The 22,171-nt window shown below is 34.8% G+C and overlaps 2 protein-coding genes across 7 annotated transcripts; both read right to left on the minus strand.

Annotated features, from left to right (window-relative positions):
• Positions 1-4,035: 4,035 nt before the first annotated feature.
• On the minus strand, positions 4,036-15,345 carry LOC111295935 (SAC3 family protein A-like). Of its 4 annotated transcripts, none has more exons than XM_022889786.2 (14): positions 15,217-15,345; positions 13,756-13,831; positions 11,976-12,836; positions 9,634-10,071; positions 8,542-8,643; positions 7,789-7,886; positions 7,463-7,643; positions 6,793-7,284; positions 6,546-6,686; positions 6,356-6,415; positions 5,698-5,828; positions 5,445-5,578; positions 5,115-5,350; positions 4,036-4,587 (listed from the first exon to the last, which is right to left on the minus strand). In XM_022889786.2, the coding sequence occupies exons 1-14, from the start codon at positions 15,297-15,299 to the stop codon at positions 4,486-4,488; spliced, it is 3,135 nt and encodes a 1,044-aa protein (XP_022745521.2). In that variant the 5' UTR covers positions 15,300-15,345; the 3' UTR covers positions 4,036-4,485. The 4 variants fall into 4 exon arrangements, with proteins under 4 accessions (XP_022745521.2, XP_022745520.2, XP_089596811.1 ...); XM_022889785.2 differs by having other exon boundaries at positions 7,463-7,646; XM_089740685.1 differs by lacking the exon at positions 15,217-15,345 and adding an exon at positions 14,017-14,292.
• A 242-nt stretch (positions 15,346-15,587) lies between these two features.
• Positions 15,588-21,813, minus strand: LOC111295934 (uncharacterized). 3 transcript variants are annotated; one of them, XM_022889784.2, is made up of 5 exons: positions 21,747-21,813; positions 21,075-21,310; positions 18,051-20,950; positions 17,844-17,941; positions 15,588-17,594 (listed from the first exon to the last, which is right to left on the minus strand). In XM_022889784.2, the coding sequence occupies exons 2-5, from the start codon at positions 21,096-21,098 to the stop codon at positions 16,585-16,587; spliced, it is 4,032 nt and encodes a 1,343-aa protein (XP_022745519.2). In that variant the 5' UTR covers positions 21,099-21,310; positions 21,747-21,813; the 3' UTR covers positions 15,588-16,584. The 3 variants fall into 3 exon arrangements, with proteins under 3 accessions (XP_022745519.2, XP_022745512.2, XP_022745513.2); XM_022889777.2 differs by having other exon boundaries at positions 15,588-17,941; XM_022889778.2 differs by lacking the exon at positions 21,075-21,310 and having other exon boundaries at positions 15,588-17,941.
• Between the last annotated feature and the right edge of the window lie 358 nt (positions 21,814-22,171).

Consider the following 22,171-nt stretch of genomic DNA (forward strand, 5'->3'; position numbering starts at 1 on the left):
TGATATATTTTATTTTTCTTGTTTTGATAAAAAAAAACATTATTTAGCAATTGGTTTATTTGTATTTTTTTTAAATCATTCACAATTTTAAGTAAAATGATTTATTTGATGTGTTATGTTTCATTGTACATTTGGTTATGAATTGATAAAATTTATAATGTTATAAGTTATTTTTACTATATTTCTTGTATATATTTATATTGGTAATATATATATATATATAGTAGTTTACATATAAAGAAAAAAACTAAAATTTAATATAATACTAATTGTCTATTCAAAATTAAATGTTAAGAATCGTCATTAAATGAGATAAAATTGCCTATACAAAAAAGTACTATAAAATACTCCAAAAGTTTATTCTTGGAAAAAGAGAATAATTTGAAAATTAACACAAAAAACATCATCATTATATAAATCATTAATTAAAATTTTCTTATTTGAAATTATTTATATTTAAATTTTGATTATAAAAATTAAAAATTCAATATTTTACCATAAATCACACAATTATGAACCGTTAATTAATGTTTCATTTAGTGGATGATTTTATTTTTTTTTATTTTTTAATTTTTTCTCTCTATATTTAAAAAATAAAATAAAAGCATTTGTCAAAGAGAACCTAATTAAATAGAAACTATTTACAAGAAAATAAGCTAATGTATATTAACAACAAATTAATTAACTAAATTGCTTTTTTTTTTTCTTGTGTGGAAGAGGATTTGCTTTGGAAGGGCTTATGTTTTGTGATTTATATATTCTGTTTTTTTTTTTTTTTTCTATTTTTAAATTAACTAGAGCAAATGATAAAAACAGAAATAAAAAATCTTGGCCGTCAAAAGATGCTTCAATTTCCTTCCTGTGTAAAGGACAGAGCAATAATATTCTGACAAACAGTCTTCAACATTAATGATTGACAGGAAGCCAATTACTCTTCCAATCTAATAATCAGCTAACTTCATGTGATTGAAAAATGAACTACTGTTTATAAGATGCTACACTTAGTATAACAACCACCATGTTGAGGAGAAGGAGGCAGAGGCGGAGAAGGTGGCCGTGGCGGTGGCGGAGGCTGTGACCAAGGTGGTGTCAGATGCGATGGCGGAGGCGAATAATGGTAGTAGCTCGGATCAGGATAAATCAACACGGGCTCATGATCTTTTGGCGGAGGCGGATGCCGAGGCGGCTCGGAGGCGGTGGCCGAGGCGGCGTCGGAGGCGGATAATGGTAGTAATCGGATCAGGAAAAACCAACACGGGCTCATGATCTTTTTCTGGTTGTTTAGGAACCTCAATACGAGGCTGCTGTTTCCGGGGTTGGTTACACTGAAGATGATCTTTTGTCGTCTGAGATGTTGGTGGATGACGATCGATTATTCGAGGACTTTGTTTCACAAGGGAAACCTGATCAGGTGGAGACGGCTGTTGTTGTTGGGGGTGCTTAGGGTGATTGAAACTTCCATGACTCTGAAGATCATGATTATCTTTTGTAGAATACCCTTGTGAAGGAACCCCATTCAAAGGCTACTGTTGCTGGGGTTGGTCCCAAGTTTGAAAACCTGGTGGATTTTTTTTTTTTTTGGTTCAAGAAAACCTGGTGGATTGTTATTGCTTTTTGGAGGATTCTGTGGCAAAGGAAGAGCCCCATCAGAGGGCAGCTGTTGCTGGGAACTTTCTTGGCTCATGTTCAAAGGCTTTAGTGACCGCTGAGCAGAGTGAGGAAAATGAAGATAATCATCTGTAGGATGATATCCTTGTGATTGTGAAATCTGCTTAGAACCATCCCCATGAAAATGCTCTTGGATGAGCATCTTTTGCTGTAGCTGCTGCAGCCCCTTGAAGAGAATTGCTCATCTTTTCTATCTTCAGGTAATTTCCTGGTTCCTCTTTGCACTTGTTTGATTTGGTTTGGCCCAGTTTCTTGATACATAAAATTAAAAAATAAAATAAAATAAAATATATCCGAACATATGATTCAATCATTAATGCATGATTTGTTGATTTGTACTAGAAAATAGGATTCAAATGCACTGTTTTTGGATTTAAAAAAAAAAGGTTTGCTGGTATGGTTTCTGGTCAAGTGGGATGGGTTAAATATATTTCCAGCTTGACATAAACGCAGCTTAATTATTATTTTTCTTTGGTGCTAAAAGGTTCAAGAGTATAGCGATTATCCATATCTTAAGTCATCGTAAGCTGTCAATCCAATTAAAATTTACAGATTCATTAAATTTTTATTTGTGAATTTTTTGAATTTATAAATCGTTTATTAATAAAAAATTATAAAAAAATTCAAACTTGAATATTAATGCCACTTCTGTCAACCCTCGTAAACACAGCTTAATTAATTTGAACTGCACAAATTATAGCTAATAATTTCACTAGAAAGTCGACTAAATGTTTCTTCAACTATTAACGACACGAATAACTTTGTATTATACATTTTTTAATATGATATATATACTTTAAAATTATCAAATTTAATATTTATTTATCAAATCGTATAATAATATGATATTTGAGATTAATATCGTAATAACGTGATTTCTTAATGATAAAATACACAAATTTTATAGTAAATTAAGTTGATGCTATCTTAGCCTTTTGCATATCAGGATTCCCTCTGCAATTTATTCTCCATAGCTTTGCTCCCAAGGTTTATTCTTGAGCATACAATAATATTTTCAGACATGGAGTGGCCAACACATCATTGAGACAACAATATGCTTGAAATCGACTTCAATTATTACTTACATTTTTTAATTTTTCTGTTTTATGTCATCAACTAAAAAACTAGTAATGGGAATTGAGTTACTAACTTAATTACCTTTTCATTATTTTAATAATTTTTTTTTTTATAAAAATCATAATTTGATAATAAAAAAATTATAAAAATTAAAATTTGAACATCAAATTTATTAAACGTTAATGATTACATGAACCGATTAAATTAAATGTCAGATTTTTCAATATTTTATTTTTCTCTATCCCATCTCACTATCAACGAGATGTAGCAAATGATCTCAGCTGTGGTTTCAGAGACAAGAATAACGAAGCAAGACATGCATGAAAGTGAAATGAGTTCAGTTAGATACAAATCATTTTCCTCTGAAGAAACATGACCAGTACTTTCAAGTCTGTCAAGCACTACGTTATGAACCTGTATTGGAGAATCTGCCTTCCTGTCTGTCCTGTTTCTTTCACTGCTTATTAACTTAACCTACAATCCTTTCAACCACAGCCAATGCCATTGCTTCCACAAAGAAATTGCCTATCACGGAGCTTTTTCTGGTTGCGTTTTAACCATTGATGCGGCAGCCATAGATTCTTCTCAACCCCACACTCCAGTTTCCATCAAATTGTTGCAGTCACAACTCACAACTGACTATATTTCCCGGTCCAACAGGCTTTAATTTGTGGACTTCTATAAAGGATTGTGAAAAATACATTACTACTCGCAAGTTATTCAGGTTCAATTTAAATAAAAATTTGATTCAATTATTATTAAGTCAGGTTTAAATTTAAGTAACTTGACTTATCGATCGAATCAAATTCGAATATTTTTATATTCGATTTCAATAATTCATAAACCTAATAAAATTTTTATATTTTAATATATTTTTATTATTTTAATTAATAAAATATCTCAAACTTAAATTCGAACACAAATAATAAAACTTTTATTGAATATAAAAATCAAATTTATTTTTACATATTAATCAAACTTAATCGAACAAAATTGAATAAATTAATTTTTATCTTGAGTCGAATTCAAATTAAAAAAATAAAATTTGATTGTATTCAAATATCGTTTTAATCTTCAAATTTAAAATCAAACTTAAACTCGTCTTCAAATTTAAAATCAAACTTAAACTCAAACTTGACCTATTGTACCGGTATTCTATATATAATATTTTTTTATCTTTGTCACTTAAATATATTTTTATTGAGAACCATCCAATCGTTAAAGTGATAATCCTCAATTAAATTTGTGTATCACTCCTAGCAAAATGCATGAAAAATACAAGGTACAAAGTTGATTAATCCACCCAATTGCCATATTTTCATTTCTAAGACTGAACATTGAACATTGAACATTGGAACTCAAATTTCTAAAGCATTCATATATCAAACATAGTGAGTAATTTTCCTTATTTTCTTCCTGAAATACATTAATTTTCTATCTTCACCGAGAAAGAATGATGTGATTGATGTTTCAAAAGAGAAACAAGAACAACTATAATGCTAGCTCAACCGTTCTCTGCCGTCCTAACAAGCATTTCTCAGAGAATTTGAATATTTTCGAGTTAGGGTTTACAGTGATCTACTCTCTTGTAGGTTACAAGCAACACCCTCAGTCCTCCGGCTTAATTTCATCGGACTTGTCAGCCATTCTTCAAAATATTCCACTCTCTTTCTTGTGTATTGGAGTGAGGATGGCAAAAGTTTCCAGTTAATCTTCTACACTTGGGTACAAATAACTTGGCTATGACGATGTCCGTGTCAGAAAATCATTAACAGCTAGACTAGCATCTCCATGGGCAACGGCATCTTCAGGATCTGGCATGTAGAGACTCGAAGATGAAGCCTGCACATTAAGCACACTCCATTAAGTCGGATCAAGTAAGCCAAACATTTCTTCTGTCTCTTCAAAATTTAGAAAAAGGTAGAGAAGATGAGAAAGGCAAACTCCCAAGAAGTTAAATAGGTAGTATTTCTAGATGGACAGAAAAGGAACAGAAGGATGAATCCGAAATGGTCCAACTGAAGTTCAGTAGGACAGCACCCATGAATGTATTTGCTCATGGCATGATGGAAAAATAGTTTCCAGGAATACCTATCCATCCAATTTTATTTAAAAATCAGCCACGGGGTGGATATGATGTTTGCACCAAGATGGAACTTCAACAAGGTCACTTCGACTGTTCCCATGGAGAAGCTCGCAAATGACATGAAGGGAAAATTTTTTACAGGTATGAACTTTTGATATCAAGCTTATTTAATTTTATTTAAAGTGCAAATCACGGGGCCAATTAACAACCTAAGGATCTAATGGGTGTAACAAGGTGGTATATCGCTAATTATCCGATAGTAATAAGATGATATTAAGAATACCTTAGTATCAAGCTGCATCTCTCCATTACTATCGGCAACAAGGCATGCGCCATGTGCCTTCAACCAGTCAACACAGTCCTCCAATCCATCTGAGTCTTTCTCATCACTTCCTTCATTTGTAGGCATACCACTGCTGAAGCCCAGCACCCTAGCAATGTATGAAATAGGTACCTGAGGACGATAAGACCGAGACATACAGCTTACAGCCTTATATCGCATTTTCTCGACGTAAAGATCTGCAGAAAGAACAAATGAAAGAGAAACCTTAGCACTTCTTTGATATATGTAATTGGTTATGAGCATTGAGATAACCCAGTAGTACACACTTACCCATAAGGCAGGTGTTCAAGTTAGGTGCCGTTTTGTACAATCTGAAAAACATAACATAATTTCCTGAAGTCACCGCTGCACGAACTGCAAGTGCATGTTGAACAGCTGTATCTTTCTTTGCTTCATTAGATAATCTAGAAAGCAGAAATAATAGGATATTCTGTGTCAATATTAGCATAATGGATAGTTGACATAATTCAAGAAATCAAGGAAAAAATCTGGTATATATATCAATATAAGAAACGTTACTAACCTTGACATTGATGATAAGAGATCTCTGTTATTATTTGAGTGCATGATAACACAAAGTAAATTGTAAGCGGAAAACTCCATATGACAGCCCTCAATTCCTTCAGCATAAAGTATTTTCAGCTGTGATTGGCACTGAACCAATGGGACAAAAAAGAAAGAAAAGAAAATAAGATTAAAAAGGTAAAATAGTAACACTTAATCTATTTACATTCATTATATCACACTTTGCATCAAATATTGGTTGCCACATCTTCCAAGATCAACTACAGTAATTTTCGCTAAACATTACTTAAGTGACATAAAACAGTGTCACCAAAAGATAGAACTGAAATAAAACTAGCAAGACACGCTAATGTTTCATGCAATAGCTAAACACACTAAACGCTAGTGTCCATGAGTATGTTTTATCCGCATTTTCTTTAAAGCAAAACATGTTAATTTAGCTTTGCAAACAGGGCTAAGAATTAGTTTGGTGGCAAACTAATTGGCCACATCTGATACACAAACACAGCAGTCGAAAGAAAAAGACATCCGTCATATAGAAAAACAGAATAATCTCATTAAGAAACCACGTGTGATACTTTAGACAATTTAATAAAAGCAAGCAAACAAGCTATTCCAAACAAGAAATTATAACAAAATGTTATTAAAGTGCAAACCTGATTATACTCAGGCAGGTCCCCAACTTCCAATGCCAATCGAGCATGAGTTTCATAAACCTGATTACCAGTGAAATTAAGCTTGAAAATCCATATACTATCCAGGAATTATTTGTTTAGTAAAACAAAACCCTCATCATTATAAACATATTGTTTTTCCCAGGGAGACAGGGATATGCATCAGAAATACCTTAACTGTTAGCTGGTTACGGATTCTTTGGACAGTTAAGTCTTGGCGAATAGACTTCAACTGATCACACTTATAGAGGTAGTTCTTTTGAGAATTTTGAACCATAGATAGAGCTTTTTCCAGAACTTCTCCTGGTCTTACCTGTCAATCAATAACGCTCAATAATAAGCAAATAACTTGATTCTTCCTAAATATTTCTAAAGAAAGAATGCATGTTACTACAACAAAATGAAATAGTGATAATTACAGTGGAGGGATCTGGTGCAGAAGTAAGACGCAAATATCGTTTCTCTATTTCCTGACATGTTCCTTTCACAGTTAATGCATCCCAGTCAATGTCTTCAACAGCCCTGCTGCCACCATCTTCAAAGCTTTTGCTAAGCACCAAAGCACTAGCCCTTCTACCATATAGGTTTCCATTGCCAGCATTTTTGGCCTTAAAGTGATTAATTTGTGCTTGATTTCCTTGCACTTTCTCAAAACGCTTAGAACGATTTTCACGTCTCTTTCTTTCCTCCGGTGTTTTAGCGAGTGCAATTGCACCAGAATTATATACTATTAAATTATCTTCCTTATCACTATCACTAGATGCATCATCACTATCAGCAGCATTCACACCACCAAGACGCTGCCTCTTAACTGGCCTCTGTAGAGTTTTACTAGCAGATTTCTGCTCCATCAGCAGAAACCTAATGTCATTCATAACGTCAGTCTTCCCCTCAGAATTTGCACCTGCAGGCTGAAGAATAATTTATTCAAGAAAGAAAGCTGATTACAATATTTGTAGCAGAAGTGCGACACCTTAAGAACAAATGATATCACTAAACCCATACTACAACCCATGCTACAAAAAGAATGTATAACCCTAGGCATAGTATTGCTATGAAAGAACAAATGCCAACAGAATTCGATACTACCTTTCTGTCCTTTTCATTGACGTGAGCCCAGCTACTATATTTTACTGCATAATTGTTGACAGAAACCAATTTATCAACAGGTTTCTCCTCTGGCAAAGGCTCCCATCTGCTCTTGGATCGTCTAGTTGGACTCTTCTTGTACTTTGGGAATAAAGAAACAGGGGTTGTATTTTGTAAATTGCTGCTACAAGATTAAAAAAGAAAGGAAGAGAGGAATAAGGATGGAGGCAGAACAAAATTATTATCACAACCAAAAAAAAATACCATATATTTCCAGATAAACGCAAGTCACAAATCAAGCATTGATATGGAACTAGAAAACATACTTCGTATTAGTCATATCTGCATCTGGTATTGGAAAGAGAGGCTCAGCATCCCAGTCTCGTGTGTGAAGTGTGCCATCATTAGTTGCCTTGGTAATTATCTGAAAGAAGACAGCAGGAAGTGAAGGGGAAGAGTCAATGTGCATCCTGCACAAAATAGTGAAACATACTGCAATGGCAAGTAGAACTACAGAAATACAAAAATAAACTCAAACACATCAAAATGTCCAGAAATTATAGCATATTTAACAAGTAGAAACCAATAAATCTCAGTAACTTTGAACCACATAAAGTAACTTTTATAATAGCATCCCTCATAAAGAAACATAAAAATATACATGTAGGAAATTTGAAAGTTGTCAGATATCAGACCATAAAGCTAGGCACAGGAATCATTGATCTCAATCTTCCTTTCTAGTGGGCCCAGTCCCTTCTTTTAAATTCATATCAGAAGGAACTGTTAAATAGAATGAGAGGTTAACAACAGAAGGTCAGCCTAGTGGCTGTTAGCTATCCAGGGTTCAAGTTAGCCCTCCCTCTGGCCTGTCAAATTGTAAAGATACAATTTGTCTAGAGATACACTATAATTTTTCAGTTAAACAGCTTATCATTGTCAGCATGTTAAGAATTCATTAAAAACTCTTAAAGAGTACTTGATTACAATGGCATGAGAAAAAATTAAATAAAAAAAAAAACAATTCATTTTGCACATATTTTAAGCAACAGCTAGACATGATTTACTAAAAAAACCCTCACCTCCTTCATGACTTCCTGGCAAGCTGTCATTTGCTTTTCATCTTTACATTGACCCAATGCCCTTTCAACATAACTCTTCAATGATTTTCGGAACACACCAGCCTGCAAGCAACAACTTAGCCATTAATTGTTGTAGCATAACCTGACAAGCATAAACCACAAGTCTTCTTTTTTTTTTTTTTTGGAGGGTGGGGGCTTACAAGTAAACTATACAATTTAAATCTATGAGATTAAAGAACTTCAGACCAATTTATACTGATTTATGTTTAAATCATTATTATTTACTGCATTTATGTGGAGATGCATTTTAATTCAACACTCCATAATACAGTATTGGAAGCCAATATGGAAATGAAGATTGCACCTCAAATGAACAACAGGACTTCCTTAAATACAAGGGACAAGCAAATAACACATCAAGAGCACACAACACTGAGAAATATGCATGCATATACAATATTTTAAAACAACATTAGTTCATCAAACTTAATAATGTCTTGCAAACTACAAATTCCAGTTTGAATGTAATAATTCTTTTTTACAAAGCAACAACCTTGCACATTGAATTATAACATCAAGGATTTATCTCCAGACACAGCAAAGCTAAATAATCCTAAGCATTATTTAGGCAAACATGTTAATCATGACCAAACAAGTTCACTACCCAGGTTAAAATTTCCTAGGCATCTATCACGATTTTATACACAAGTAGAATAAATAAACTAAAGACAGAACACCATTCACTTGCAGAATACTGGCACTCAAGCATTTTCAATCTACAGTGAAATACTTCCCTGAGGCAAATCCCATAACATTACAGCACTCAAGCACTTATTAAGAGCCCAAGAAATCATAAATTCTTATAACAGACTACGCCAATAATAGGTGATTGAATTGCAGAGCTTCAGGCAAACAAAGCAATTCAGATTAGACAAGGTAATACATGTTTCTGGTACTAGCGTGCACATGTTCAGCCTAGTGTGGCTGGAGGCAGCTTTCTTACTCACCTCCTCATTTTCTAACAGAAAGTCTTACAAAATCCCTATGGTGTTTATTCTGAAGAAACACAAGTACACATATCAGAAGGCTCACCTTGAGAACAGAATCAGCTGCATCATCAGGCAACACTTTCTCACTGGGTTTTGGCAGTGAAACACTGATATAAGCAGGTTTTGCTACTGCACTGTTGTTAGAGACATCCTTGTCCAACTTTTGTAAACCCAATGGCAAATTAGAAGCAATTCTGGGGTTTGTTTGAATCTGCAGTTTGCTTACCCTTCGTGTGTCTAATGATTGAACAGTTTGCAAAGGCGGTTGGTAATTTTGAGGTGCCTGCTGAGCCACAGGATACTGTAAATCGGGACCTTGAGGGCAAGCGGTTTTTTGTTGTTCATGAAAGTTATCATATGAAGATTTTGAATCCGAAGGCTTCTGAAAATGTGGCTGTACAGGACTAGGATGCTGATTTTGAAAACTTGGAGCCCCATGTTTCCAGCAACTATCATAAGAACCAGTGACTGTTGCACCAGGCTGACCAAAAAGAGCACAAAAAGATGAAAAAAAAATTCAAGTAAAACATTAAAATTCAAATAGCTAAATAGAAGTTAAATGCAATTACTAACAAAGGGAAACTACGTGGTTAAATAGGCATCCATGAAGATAACATAGCCATTACAATCGTAGCCATCAATTTTATAACTACAAGGAGCACATAATTCCTACGATATTCCTTTTCATACAATTCGTGATGCATTATAATATGAGAAGCACATAAATTCATCATTTTTCTTGTGCAAGTGGAACATGAAATCCACCTTGCAATCTGGATGCACCATATCATTTAGTCTTCCAAGGAGTATAAAATGCATTCTTCTTCAGGAGCATTATATGATGAAGAATTTAATTAAAAGCTTTAACAAAAAGCAACTATCCCCAGGACTTTCAATAGAATCAGAATTATTATCACATCATGCACAACAGGCATCACCTTGATAACAGTTCATAGAACAATTCCTTCATATCCTTATGCCCCCTTAAGCAAAACCTTCTGAAAGGTTGTTATAACTATCAAACATCACTCCATTGTTTGGTTAGAGGAAAGGGACCAGGTAAACCCTGGGGAAGTGGGATTCTACCAACCAGTAGGCTACCATAGTGAAAAAAACAAGCAATGATTCTCCTTGCACACCAACCCTACATAAGGTGCAGCTTTATGTGTTAAGACAACTAAAAAGCTTATAATTTTTTCAAGCCAAATGATTTTTGTTCCCTTCCTAAATTCTACCCTTTTTACCAACATAATGCAAAAGTTAAGACAAGCATTCCACCTCAAACAAATAGTAGCATTAAAATACTTCCATCCACACTGTTCCATATCTAACACAATACACCTTCTCACGGGTGGTTACACACTGGCAACAAAACCCAGAACAGTTATAAAAATCAAATCTTGCCATGACCATCAAAAGCCCTAGGCTTGCAGACAAGAGATTTTCTATCTAAATAGCTCTTTGATAGCAGTTGCAACATTAAAAGAACCGAGGAATTTAAACTAATCATACTCACATCATAACAACATGGCTTAACACATTGTCATAAATCCAGAAACATCATCCCACTACAAAACTCAAAAATATATAAAATAAATACTTGTAAGGGTTTGAGAAATCTGTTAGATGATACATCAAATGCCCTATTTCACTAATTCTGAAATAAAGAGATATAATACCATTAGTATACTGTCTTTATGTTAGAACAAAGAGTTAACACCTTAGGACTCTTTAGATTCACAAGCAGCAATGGTCCTGATTTTACCACAGAAAGAGGAAATGTTTGTCTAAGCCTCTAAGGGGCAGAATTTCAAGCAAACGTACTACCATATGTCATGCATAGCATGCTATAACTCATATCAAAAACAAAGGAAGGCTAAATTCCAAATATCCCTCATCTTAAGAACAATGAAATCTTACCTCTGTTGGATGCTCAATAAAATGCATCAACATTCTAGTACGGCATCCAAAATTCAATATCTAAATTAGAGAAGAATATTATTGATGACACTAAATATAAATAATAGATCGAAAAATCAACCAAAGACAGATGAAACATAATAGGTTTACCAGGTTAAGATGCAGTCCATGCAAGAAGAAATATCTCATCAAATCAGAAAATTGATCAATAAGAATCACACAAACAGTATTGCACCTACCATACAATACATCAATTCCAACAAAATAGAAACATAAGTAAGATAGATGCACAGCACCCTTCAATAACAATCACCTTCAACAATTAAAAAATTATCTAATACAGAAAAAGTTCAAAAAACAATAATGATAGAACACAGATTTTAAGATTAGCAGTTAGCACAAACAAGTCATCATTATGTATGAATTCAGCTAATCTGGCACTATGCATGCAACATAAACTCAAACCTGCAATGAAGGCATTAGAGATGAACTGGACTCTGGCCTCCAAGATGGGGTAAAAGATAGGGGAGCAGGGCTGTTTGAAGTAGGATATCCACCACTAACACTAGGAACCTGAGACACCTCAGTGGATGTACTAGCAATAGACAAATTTTCAGTTCCTGGGGCACAGGTAACTTCTGTTTGATTGTAATAATCAACCCACTGCTTGTAATGCTGCTGATAATGCAATGAATTTGTCGCTGCATTACCAGTAGTGTAAGCCCCACTTGTATCTGGAGTGCAGTTTGAATATTGGTGAGTAGTATAATTTGCATAGTTGCCTTCACTCCATGTGGTAGTCTGATGACTGTAATCGCTGCTTGGGTAACCTCCAGCTGTCTGATAATCACCAGGATTGTAGTAAGTGCTTGAATAACTTGTAGGCCCAGCATAAGACCCTGCATTCTGAAATGAGGAAAGAGGCTGATAAGGAGCACCTGTGTTTTGATATACTCCTACTGGCTGAGAGTAAGAGTGGTTAGGTTGTTGCTGATAACCATTATAGTAACCTTGGTATCCTGTACTCCCATATGAATAAGGATCAGCAGAATTTGAGTATGAATTATAGCCAATATAGACTGGTTGTGCATTTGTCAATCCTACGCTTGATGAAGGAGCAAGAGATGCTGCATTTGACCCATCCTGGATGGTTCTTGTCGATGGCTCTGTGTGCTGCACATGGTGGTAAATGGAATTCGATAAACTTCCATTTCCTACAGAGTGATTATCCACCCTATACATGTTCCATGATACAACTTCAGAACCAGTTGTTGAGGGAACATATGAAGATGTCTGCCCCTGACTTTTATTAACAACACATTGATTCTGAAAAAAAAATGGAAAAAAAAAAGTAAATGAATGACAAGTTAACCAACCAAAATAACAGAATTCAGATGCCAATCACTATGAAAGTATATCATTTATCTAATATAAGGTTCTCATAAATTCAAAACTTCAAATCTGATTACTTCTAAAACATGCATTAACTTGGATGTAGCATGTACAAGTAGAATCCACCACCACATAATAACCTATCCTTTTTCAAACAAACCATTGATGTAAACTCAAACCTAGTTCACAACAAGAAACATTCTTCACTTTCAAAATGCCTAAAGTACTATAACCTAACTAACCAACTTAGAAACTTCAAACTCAATTCATTACAAACAATGCCCTTCAGTTTATGATTTCAACACCTTATTAACACAACTCTAAACCAATCCAGTTCACATCAAACAAATTCAGCCGACCAGAAAAGCCTAAAGAGCCAAAACCTAACCTAATAACTTAGAAACTTCAAACTGAAATCATTGCAAGCAATGATACTACATTTAAACTGAGATTTCAATTCTTACTAAACCAAATTTACAACAGGAAACATTCTTCACTTCAAAAATGCGTAAAGCGCTTAAACCTAACTAAATATTACTTCAATCCAATCTAGAAGCAAAACAACTCCCTTAGTTTTCGATTTCAACAACTTTTTAATCCAATTTTCAACTAGACACAACCAGCAACATTATTTACCACCAAATACCTAAAGCACCAAAACCTAACTAAACAACTTAGAAACTTCCAACTCAATTTATCACAAACATTGCTACAACCTTTGATTTTCAAGTTTGAAATTCCTAAGCAAATTCATTCGAAACAATTTTGACAAAGTTTTAACCCAACCGATTAGTTAAATCAACTTCTTTTAACCATTTTAGCCTTTTTTTCAAAAAAAAAAAAAGGAAATTACCTCGATGGAGTTCGGGCCAAGTGAAGCTAATGTTTGAGTATTAGTAGCTTGATTCATCATCTCATAATCATCATCCCTATATTTTATTTAAAAAAAAAAAAAGCAAAAGCAGAGAATTAGCACCTCAAAAAGAACGACCAAGTTCATCAAATCAATAATTAAATTAACCAAAAGAGTTGAAACTTTCGCATTGAAATAACAATTAGAAAATATTATACAAAAAAACCCCTAAAACCCTAGGTAAATTAAAAAGAAACTGACCTATTTCCTTCAAAAAAACCCTGATGTTGAAAAGGTAAAGACTTTGAGGGTTTTCAGGGGCAAAGAACAAAGCTTTGGGATCAAAGGAGAAAACCCAGAAATTAAAAAATATATACGTCCAAAGTAATTGAATATTGGATTTTATCAAGTAATAAAACGAACAAAAAATTTGAATTTAAAAAAATAAATAAAATCCCGCGAGCTTGAAAGAAAGACAGACGAAGCAGAAAGAGAACCAGGAGAAACTCAAAAAGAAAAAGAAAATAAATGAAAAACAAAGAAAATGAGAAGCAATTGTGTTTGTTTATAAGTTCGTCGTCGTTTAATCGCTTTTAGGGCCGTCGTTTTGATTTATTGAGTTTGAATTATTACCAATTTTGAAATAGTCTTTTTTTAATACTTAAAACTCTGATTTTTTATATTGTAAATTTTTAATTTTTGATATTAAAAATTATGAAATTATAATTTTATAAAAAATTTTAAATTTAAATTTAAATTTAAAATTTTTTTCTTAAACTTCATAAAAATCAATAACATTCAAATAATTTAAAATAAAAAGAATAATATTTTTCATAAATAAAATAAAAAATTCGGTTTTCAAGAGAAACTCATTAATATTACTTTAAAGTAATATTATTTATAAAATATATACCGGAGATGAATAAGGTATTGAATTCAAAACTTTTTATCATCAAAAACAATTGATTGAATCGAATTAGATTTTTGTTGATAAACTTTTGAGATCCAAAGCATGTTTGTTATGTTTAACTTATTATTATTTTTTATGAGGCTTACAGTAGATAACTTATTATTCTTTATAAGGTTTTTACAAATTTGATAATTTTAAATATAATATAAAAATATATAAAAATATAAGAAAGATGTTATTTAAAATTTTAATAAAAATTATATATAAATTTAATGTAAAATTAAAAATATATATTTTATATGTTACATACCAATACGAATTTGATATAATAAACTTTACTATTTTATATGTATTTAATTCAATAAGAAAATAATATAAAAACACATTCTCATGTGATTTTATAAAGCCAAAGAGATCTAAATTGACCTGTCGTAATTTAAGTTGGGCTTTAGGGTTTAGCTCGTTAAAATTGAATTATAATCTTCCCATTCCAATCCAATTGGAATTTTTATAATGTTTTTACCATTTTTTTTTTCAAATTTATGTCTTACCATTTATACTTCTTTTTTTTTTTCCTACCCCTTGAAGACCAATTACCCAGAATGCCTATGCCTTGAGAATATTTCAACATCATTGCCTTGTGTTACCAGCTTCAATCCCAAACTGTTTTTCTTGATGGAGGCCAGTTAAACCATCCCCAACAGAACATCCAATGCATTGTCACAGCTTCATTTCATATAATGATCAAATTCTACCCATGTTGCCTTTTTTTTTTTTCTGGAAATTTAGACGCTTAGGACCCATTTGAGAATCCGATTTAAGGGTCTCCGCCGCATCAGAAAATGCATTTTATTACTGGACCCCTAATTGTGAAGAATCAAACCCACCATCACTTTCAACCAATAAATTTCAAGGATACAGGTGACAACAAAAGCAACAATAAGACCCATAAATTGCAATATTCAACAATACATCAGCATACCAAATGAGACCTGATCCCTATCCGCAACGATGGTGGTAACCATGACTGATTTGAAGCACAAAAAACATATATATTCAATGCAGAAGCCACCACAGTGTGAACATGAAAGTAAAATCTGATGTAGCTGATCCACATCTCATGGTAAGACAGTGAAAAAAGTTCAGAATTTGCTTCTTCTGGAATAATAGATTATGTTCACAGAATAACCGGTTGCTCTGAACCAAAACCGGAGGCCAGATCCAATAATTCTCATCTCACACAACTTGGATTATGTTCAGATGCAATAAGGGTTAAAGCACCAGTAAAGGAAGATATTGCAGTAAAATGCAGCATTTTCAATTTTCAGGGCGATATCCAACTGTCCCTTGAAAAGGCTTGCAAACAGTGTCACCTAACTGCTGGTACCTTGCAGGGATGGCATTTATAAACAGAAAGTCAATCCAGACCACATGAAGCCATACCATTTTTGCAATTAAAGTGATGATCAGCTGCGAAGCACAAACAAATGCGAATTTATTCATATAGTAATAGATAAATTGATCATTCGCTTTGCTTCCTTTTGTTCTTTCAAATGCAACCACTCGCCTTTTCCCCACTAGAGATAGGTCTGCCCAAAGGAATAACCAGCAAATACCAAGTTAGGGTGACAGAGAAGGTTTGAGTTGTCTCATCAAAACCTGTCAAACAGATTTGTTCTTCAGGCAAAGTACACAGGCTTCCATTGCACTAAAAATTACCATCAGCTGATTCTTCTAGCTGTTGCTTCCATATTTCATTTTACATCCTAAACAAGGAATCATGGCATATGCAGAAAATAGTCAAGAATGGTAAGCACTAAACACAGTATCCTCAACCATGCAGTAAATGTAACAGGCTCTGCCCTGCTGCTCCAATAATTTACACCATTAACAGTGACTAATGGCATATACAAACCTACTCAAAATCGTTTTCGCTTTGCTCGTGACGTATTATCAAATTCATCGCCATGCCAAACCTGACTGCCATGCCTGAAATTTCCCTCCTGCTCGTCAATGTTTCTTGTCCTCCTAGGAGGATTTCCTGGTGGATTTTTTATATGTCCATCAAATTCCCTTTCCCTCATATTTCCTCTTTCATGTAACTCCAGATCATCTTGTGGACAGTACCTAAAGGATCTAGGGCCACCCTCAGCATTAAGATCAAAATTCTCACTATCAGCACCACTATAAGTTGGCCTCAAAGGGCGAACAGGCCCTCGTCTATCACCATACCTCCTCTCATCAGCATTACCATCAGTACCAAGCTCATGAAACCTGCCAGATGGCAAGGGCCTTCCAAAATAATTATCACCTTCATTCCTTTCTCGAGGATCTACAAGTTCCAACCGTCTACTGTTTCTAAGTACAATCCGACCAGATGGGCTCCTAGTAGGGATGCCAGACCTTGGATGTCGACCAGGATCCAGATCCCTCACATCATTAGATGGTCGAGACAAATATGGAGGAGATCCATGCCATCTAAGAACCATGTCTCCAGCGAAACAAGGATGATCAGGTGATATTATCCTCTCCGTCTTGTAAATTGGTGGTGATCTTCGATGAGGTAATTCTAAAGGCCCTCCAAGTCCATTTGGTGGTCTTCCCCTCAGAGAAGACCATGGACCAGGAGAACGAGTTCGTGGTCTGGTCGGAGACTTTGAAAAAATTTGGGGAAGACCCCTTCTCTGAACAGATGAAAACTCCCTGTTCCCCCTGACAAAAGGACCATCGAATCCCTCAAATGAAGGTTGGGAGCGCGCAAACATTGGGTCTGTATGGTCATCAGCTAAAACACTCGTATGCCGCAGTCCAACAACTTCAGATCCATCTTCACCAATGCATCTACTTGGACTAAGATTTCTTTGAACCCTGCCAACCATTGGCAGCCTGCGTACAGCAGGTCCATCTCTTCCACCAGGAGACCGCCTCCCTGAAGGAAAATGGGGGGAAATTGATAAATGATCACTCAAGATCTTTCTATTACCTCGTCCAGTACCAAAATATGCACCATCTTGCCCATTATTATAGCTACTAAAGTTAGGATCAACATCAGAAACAGCAGATGCATATTTATGTCTTACAACACAAGATTCTATAGGACCATTATAAAACTCTGAAGCAAAGTTACATTCTGAATCCCGATCACCACGTAGGGTGTCTATCTGACTGGAAATCCTACCTCTTCCACGCATAAAACTTATTCTATTGTTTCCAGATGGCTGATCATGATGCCTCTCTCTTGAGAATCTATGTGAACCGTCACCATAAGCTTCATCTCTGAGGTAAACATTGTCATAAGGAAGAAAAATTAAAAGAGACATTTATTAATTATCAAAAGAAATAAACAAACTAAAATAAAGCAAGAATGATAAATAACAATAATCACCTCCCTCGAGAATGAAACTTATCTCCTTCAAAGGCAACATCAAGCAGTCTCCCTCTTCCAACTTGAGACTGCATTGTCCTGCCTGAAATAGATCTTGTTCTACCACGAAATGACAGATTAGAAGCTTGAGATAAGTTTATAATTCGACTCCTATTACCTCCGTTGTTGACATCCTTACCTGCATCTTCACCATTTAAAAATGCATCTGCCTTAGGTAAAACCGAATTGCTTTTTCCTTCTGAATCAGGTTTATTAGCATCACCTGCACCTTGAGCAACGGTTACTGAAGTTCCCTGGCTTGTATCATGGTCTTGGACAGATGATAGCTCTCCCTCTTGCCCTTTAACAATATCCTTCTTTTCTGATACATCAAGTGATTTTCTTGGCATGACATTAACGAGTCTCTTTTTGTCAGTTTGACCGGAAGGCATCTCAACAACAGATGATTCTTGCAAACGAACCTCTTTATCAGCTTCTGTAGTGGAATCCTTATTGACAGATGTGTCAATGCATTCATTAGTATTATCGTTACTTGTTTTACCAGGGTCTTCTCTTTGAGTTTCCTTTTCTTTGACAAAGGATGAAGATGTATTCCTATCACCAACAAACCCTACAATATCTGAGTTTCTATAGCCAGCATCACCGTTATTTCCATTTCCTGCCTCTCGCCTCTCACATATTGGAACTTCTATCTCAGTGTTCTCTACAGGTTCTCCGACTTCACCATCTGTTCTGCCATCATGTTCCATATCCATAGCTGCAGCTAACTCTCGTTTGCCACCTGACTCATAATCAGTGCCACATGAATCATCCTCTAGAATATCACCTGATAAATTAATCTTTTCCTCGTCACTTACAGAACCCTCAATTGTTCCCCTTGAATCAGGCAGTTGTACATCCATGAATTTCAGTCTGCAATGATCAGGATCTTCAACATTCTTATTTTGGGAAGTAGAGTTATCTATTTTACCAGAAATGTTTAATTCATTAACATCATGTTCTGCAGAAGAAATCATTTTAGAAGCAACCTGGCCCTCACCGCTGGGCTCAATTTCTTTGGCTTTAACAAAATGTTCCACATGACTTGAGGCATCACCATTTAATGACAAATTAGTAGAAGTAAGTACTGTTGTAGTATCCAGAGGACATAGCATTGGATCAACTGATTGATTCAATAATCCTTCCATTCTCTTTGGTGTTTCCTGGTCACCCTCAAGCACTGGTTCAGGTTTTATGGATCTAACATTAACTAAATTTAAGGTACTGAGAGTTGAAGATTTTGAACTTTCTGAGCTGCACTTTTCAACTACTTCGCACTTCACCTTTGTAATATTTAACAAGCCCATAGGTTTGGCTTTGACTCCAGCAGAACTAGTTTCGATGCTTTCATCAAGTGGTTCTGATTTTACAGGCTTTAAGTTAACCATGTTCAGCTTGCTGACAGTCACTGACTCTCCAGGTGAGCTGATATTTGCAACAACTTCGCGCGAATCCACTTTAACTAATGAGTCTGATTTTACAGGCTTTAAGTTAACCATGTTCAGCTTGCTGACAGTCACTGATTCTCCAGGTGAGCTGATATTTGCAACAACTTCGCACGAATCCACTTTAACTGATGAGCCAGAAGGTTTTTCATTGGAGTTCAATTGAAGATAAGGCATAGTGAGTCCCAAACAAAGTGAATCCTCAGTGCTATACTGCTGGCTAGATAGCATAGAAGACATTTCAATATTGGCTCTGCACTCCATCTCTTGAAGTACTTTCCGCTCTGTAGGAATACTGGTAGCAGTCATCCCAGCTGAGTAGATTAACGGCTTTATATCATCCGTATGAGTAGTTTTTTTACTTGCACCATCATCACTAGCAGTACCTTCCCAAGAATCCATCGTAGTATTCAAATCCCAATTTGTTCTGTCAGTCAGTATATTAGCACCATTAATATTAGGCAGGACATCAGCAATACTAAGTTGAGTACTGCATTCTCCTTTGATTAAAGATAAATTCAATGAAACAGGTTCTGCCTTTTCCTGATTCTGAAAACCATGCTCATTATTTCCACTAGTCATTGCTGAAAGACATTCCCTTAAACCTAATGCCAATCCAGGGTTCCCAGAAACTGTAGATAATTGCGACCTACACATTGCATCTATATTTTGCTGGCTATGTATATCCTTCCCGATATTAAGGGTAAGAGAATCATTACCTACTAAGTCCAACTCAGAATTTGCTATCTTTCTCGGGATATTGTAGGATTCTCCAGTTGCCACAAGCTTCCCTTTGTTGTCAATGTCAGCCAAAGACCTAGAGTGATCTGCAAAGCTTTGTTCTTCAAGTTTTACCATAAGGAGGTTGCTATTACCCTGCACCATGCTACCATTTGCATCATCAGAACTTCTCTTCCCTTTCTCACATATAGACTTCTCACATGCATCAGAAAAGCTGGAAACATTTGCTGCAATACTAGTAACATTTGGAAAACTTGCTGCAGCACTACTAGCATTAGATGTTTCCACAGCACTACTAGCATTATAACCTGTGGTAACACTGCTAGCAGTAGAAATCACAGCAACACAAGAAGCATTAGAACTTGCTCCAACACTACCAGCATTCAAACTCACAGCAACACTACTAACATTTAAACTCCCTGCAGCACCACCAGTGTATAAACTTCCTTCAACACCACTGGTGTTTGAACTCGTAGCAACAACACTATCATTTGAAATAGTTGAACCCTGAAGAGGACGAGAAAATCCTTTCTGCTCTGGTTCATTCTCAGTTGGTAGTGAAGCCGTATATTCGGATGATTGAGAAGGTGACAAAATAAAAGGAAACCTCCTTTTCTTTATTGGAATTCCTGCACTATATTCACTAAACTGCCCAACAGTGGGCTTCACCCCCATCTACCAATAGAAAATAAATTAATCAATATTCAACACAAAAACATAAAAAAATGGCAAGTTTCCCTAAGCTTAGTTGCTAGTAACTTGAAAAAATAAATAAATAAATAAAGATAAAGATAAACACCTCTTCATTTCCTGATACCGGCATTATCCCAAATATTCGCGTTGTAACTGGCCCGCCCTTCTTCGTTTCAAAATCAGTTTCCAATGAAACAATTCTCTTAAACCATACCCTCTAATCCCTCCTTATTCAAAATGCAAAACTTTCAAATCTAATTCAATTATGGACAAGAATTAAGTCCATTTCTAATTGTCTCCTCCTCCCCCCAACAACCCAAAAACAAAACCAGTAAGAAACACCTGCAATCAAAAAATAAGAGGGCAAATTTCTACAGTCAAAAGTTGGCTTGAGATTCATATAATCATTCATAAGTTTCAAAATTACATAACCTAACACCAACAAATTAGCCACAATTTAACCCTTTTTTTTTAAATCTAATCCCAATCAAATTTCAAAACAAAAAAGATCATTTTTTGCACTGAATTAAATCAACAAATGGAAAAAGGTAAGAAAAAAATCAAGACAAATCATATCGAGATACTGAAACAAGATAAAAACAACCTAAAAATTCAACAAAAATTAAAAACTTTAATCAATTTCCAGGAGAAGTACATGAAATCAAAATCAAACAAGAAACGTTGACCGAATAGTAATAATAATAATATTTCTTAAAATAAAAAATCGGAAAATATACAAAAAAAAAAAGAAATTAAAGAAGAAAGAAAAAGAAAATACCTGATCGAAACAAAGAGAAAAAAATCGAAACTTCAACCAAAATGAAAGTAAGGGAATCTAATTATGCGTGTATCCTCGGCAGGGTTTGAGGGTTATATAGAGAATTTTTTTTTTTTTAATTTTAAAGTTTATTGTGTCACGGTGGAACACGTGGTCCAATTGGAGATTGCCACGTTTTTTAACGAAGGCGATGTAACTCCACAATAAATCAACCACGTGCATTTGTCGGCCATTATTATTTTTGTGCTTTCTTGCTACGATCTACTTTGTTTTATAAACATTGTTTTAATTTTGATTTTTTTTTATTTTTATTAGTTGGAGCTTCCAAGGGAAGCTCTGAAGGTTCTTGCGGCGACAAGGCTTTCTCATTGTGTTGCAGTTTCTAGTCTGCAATTATGGTTAATACAATTCTGCCATGAAAGCTT

Source organism: Durio zibethinus, chromosome 12 (assembly GCF_047325235.1).
Source record: "Durio zibethinus cultivar Kanyao isolate XHJ-2024 chromosome 12, ASM4732523v1, whole genome shotgun sequence".
NCBI classification, from domain to species: Eukaryota; Viridiplantae; Streptophyta; class Magnoliopsida; order Malvales; family Malvaceae; genus Durio; species Durio zibethinus.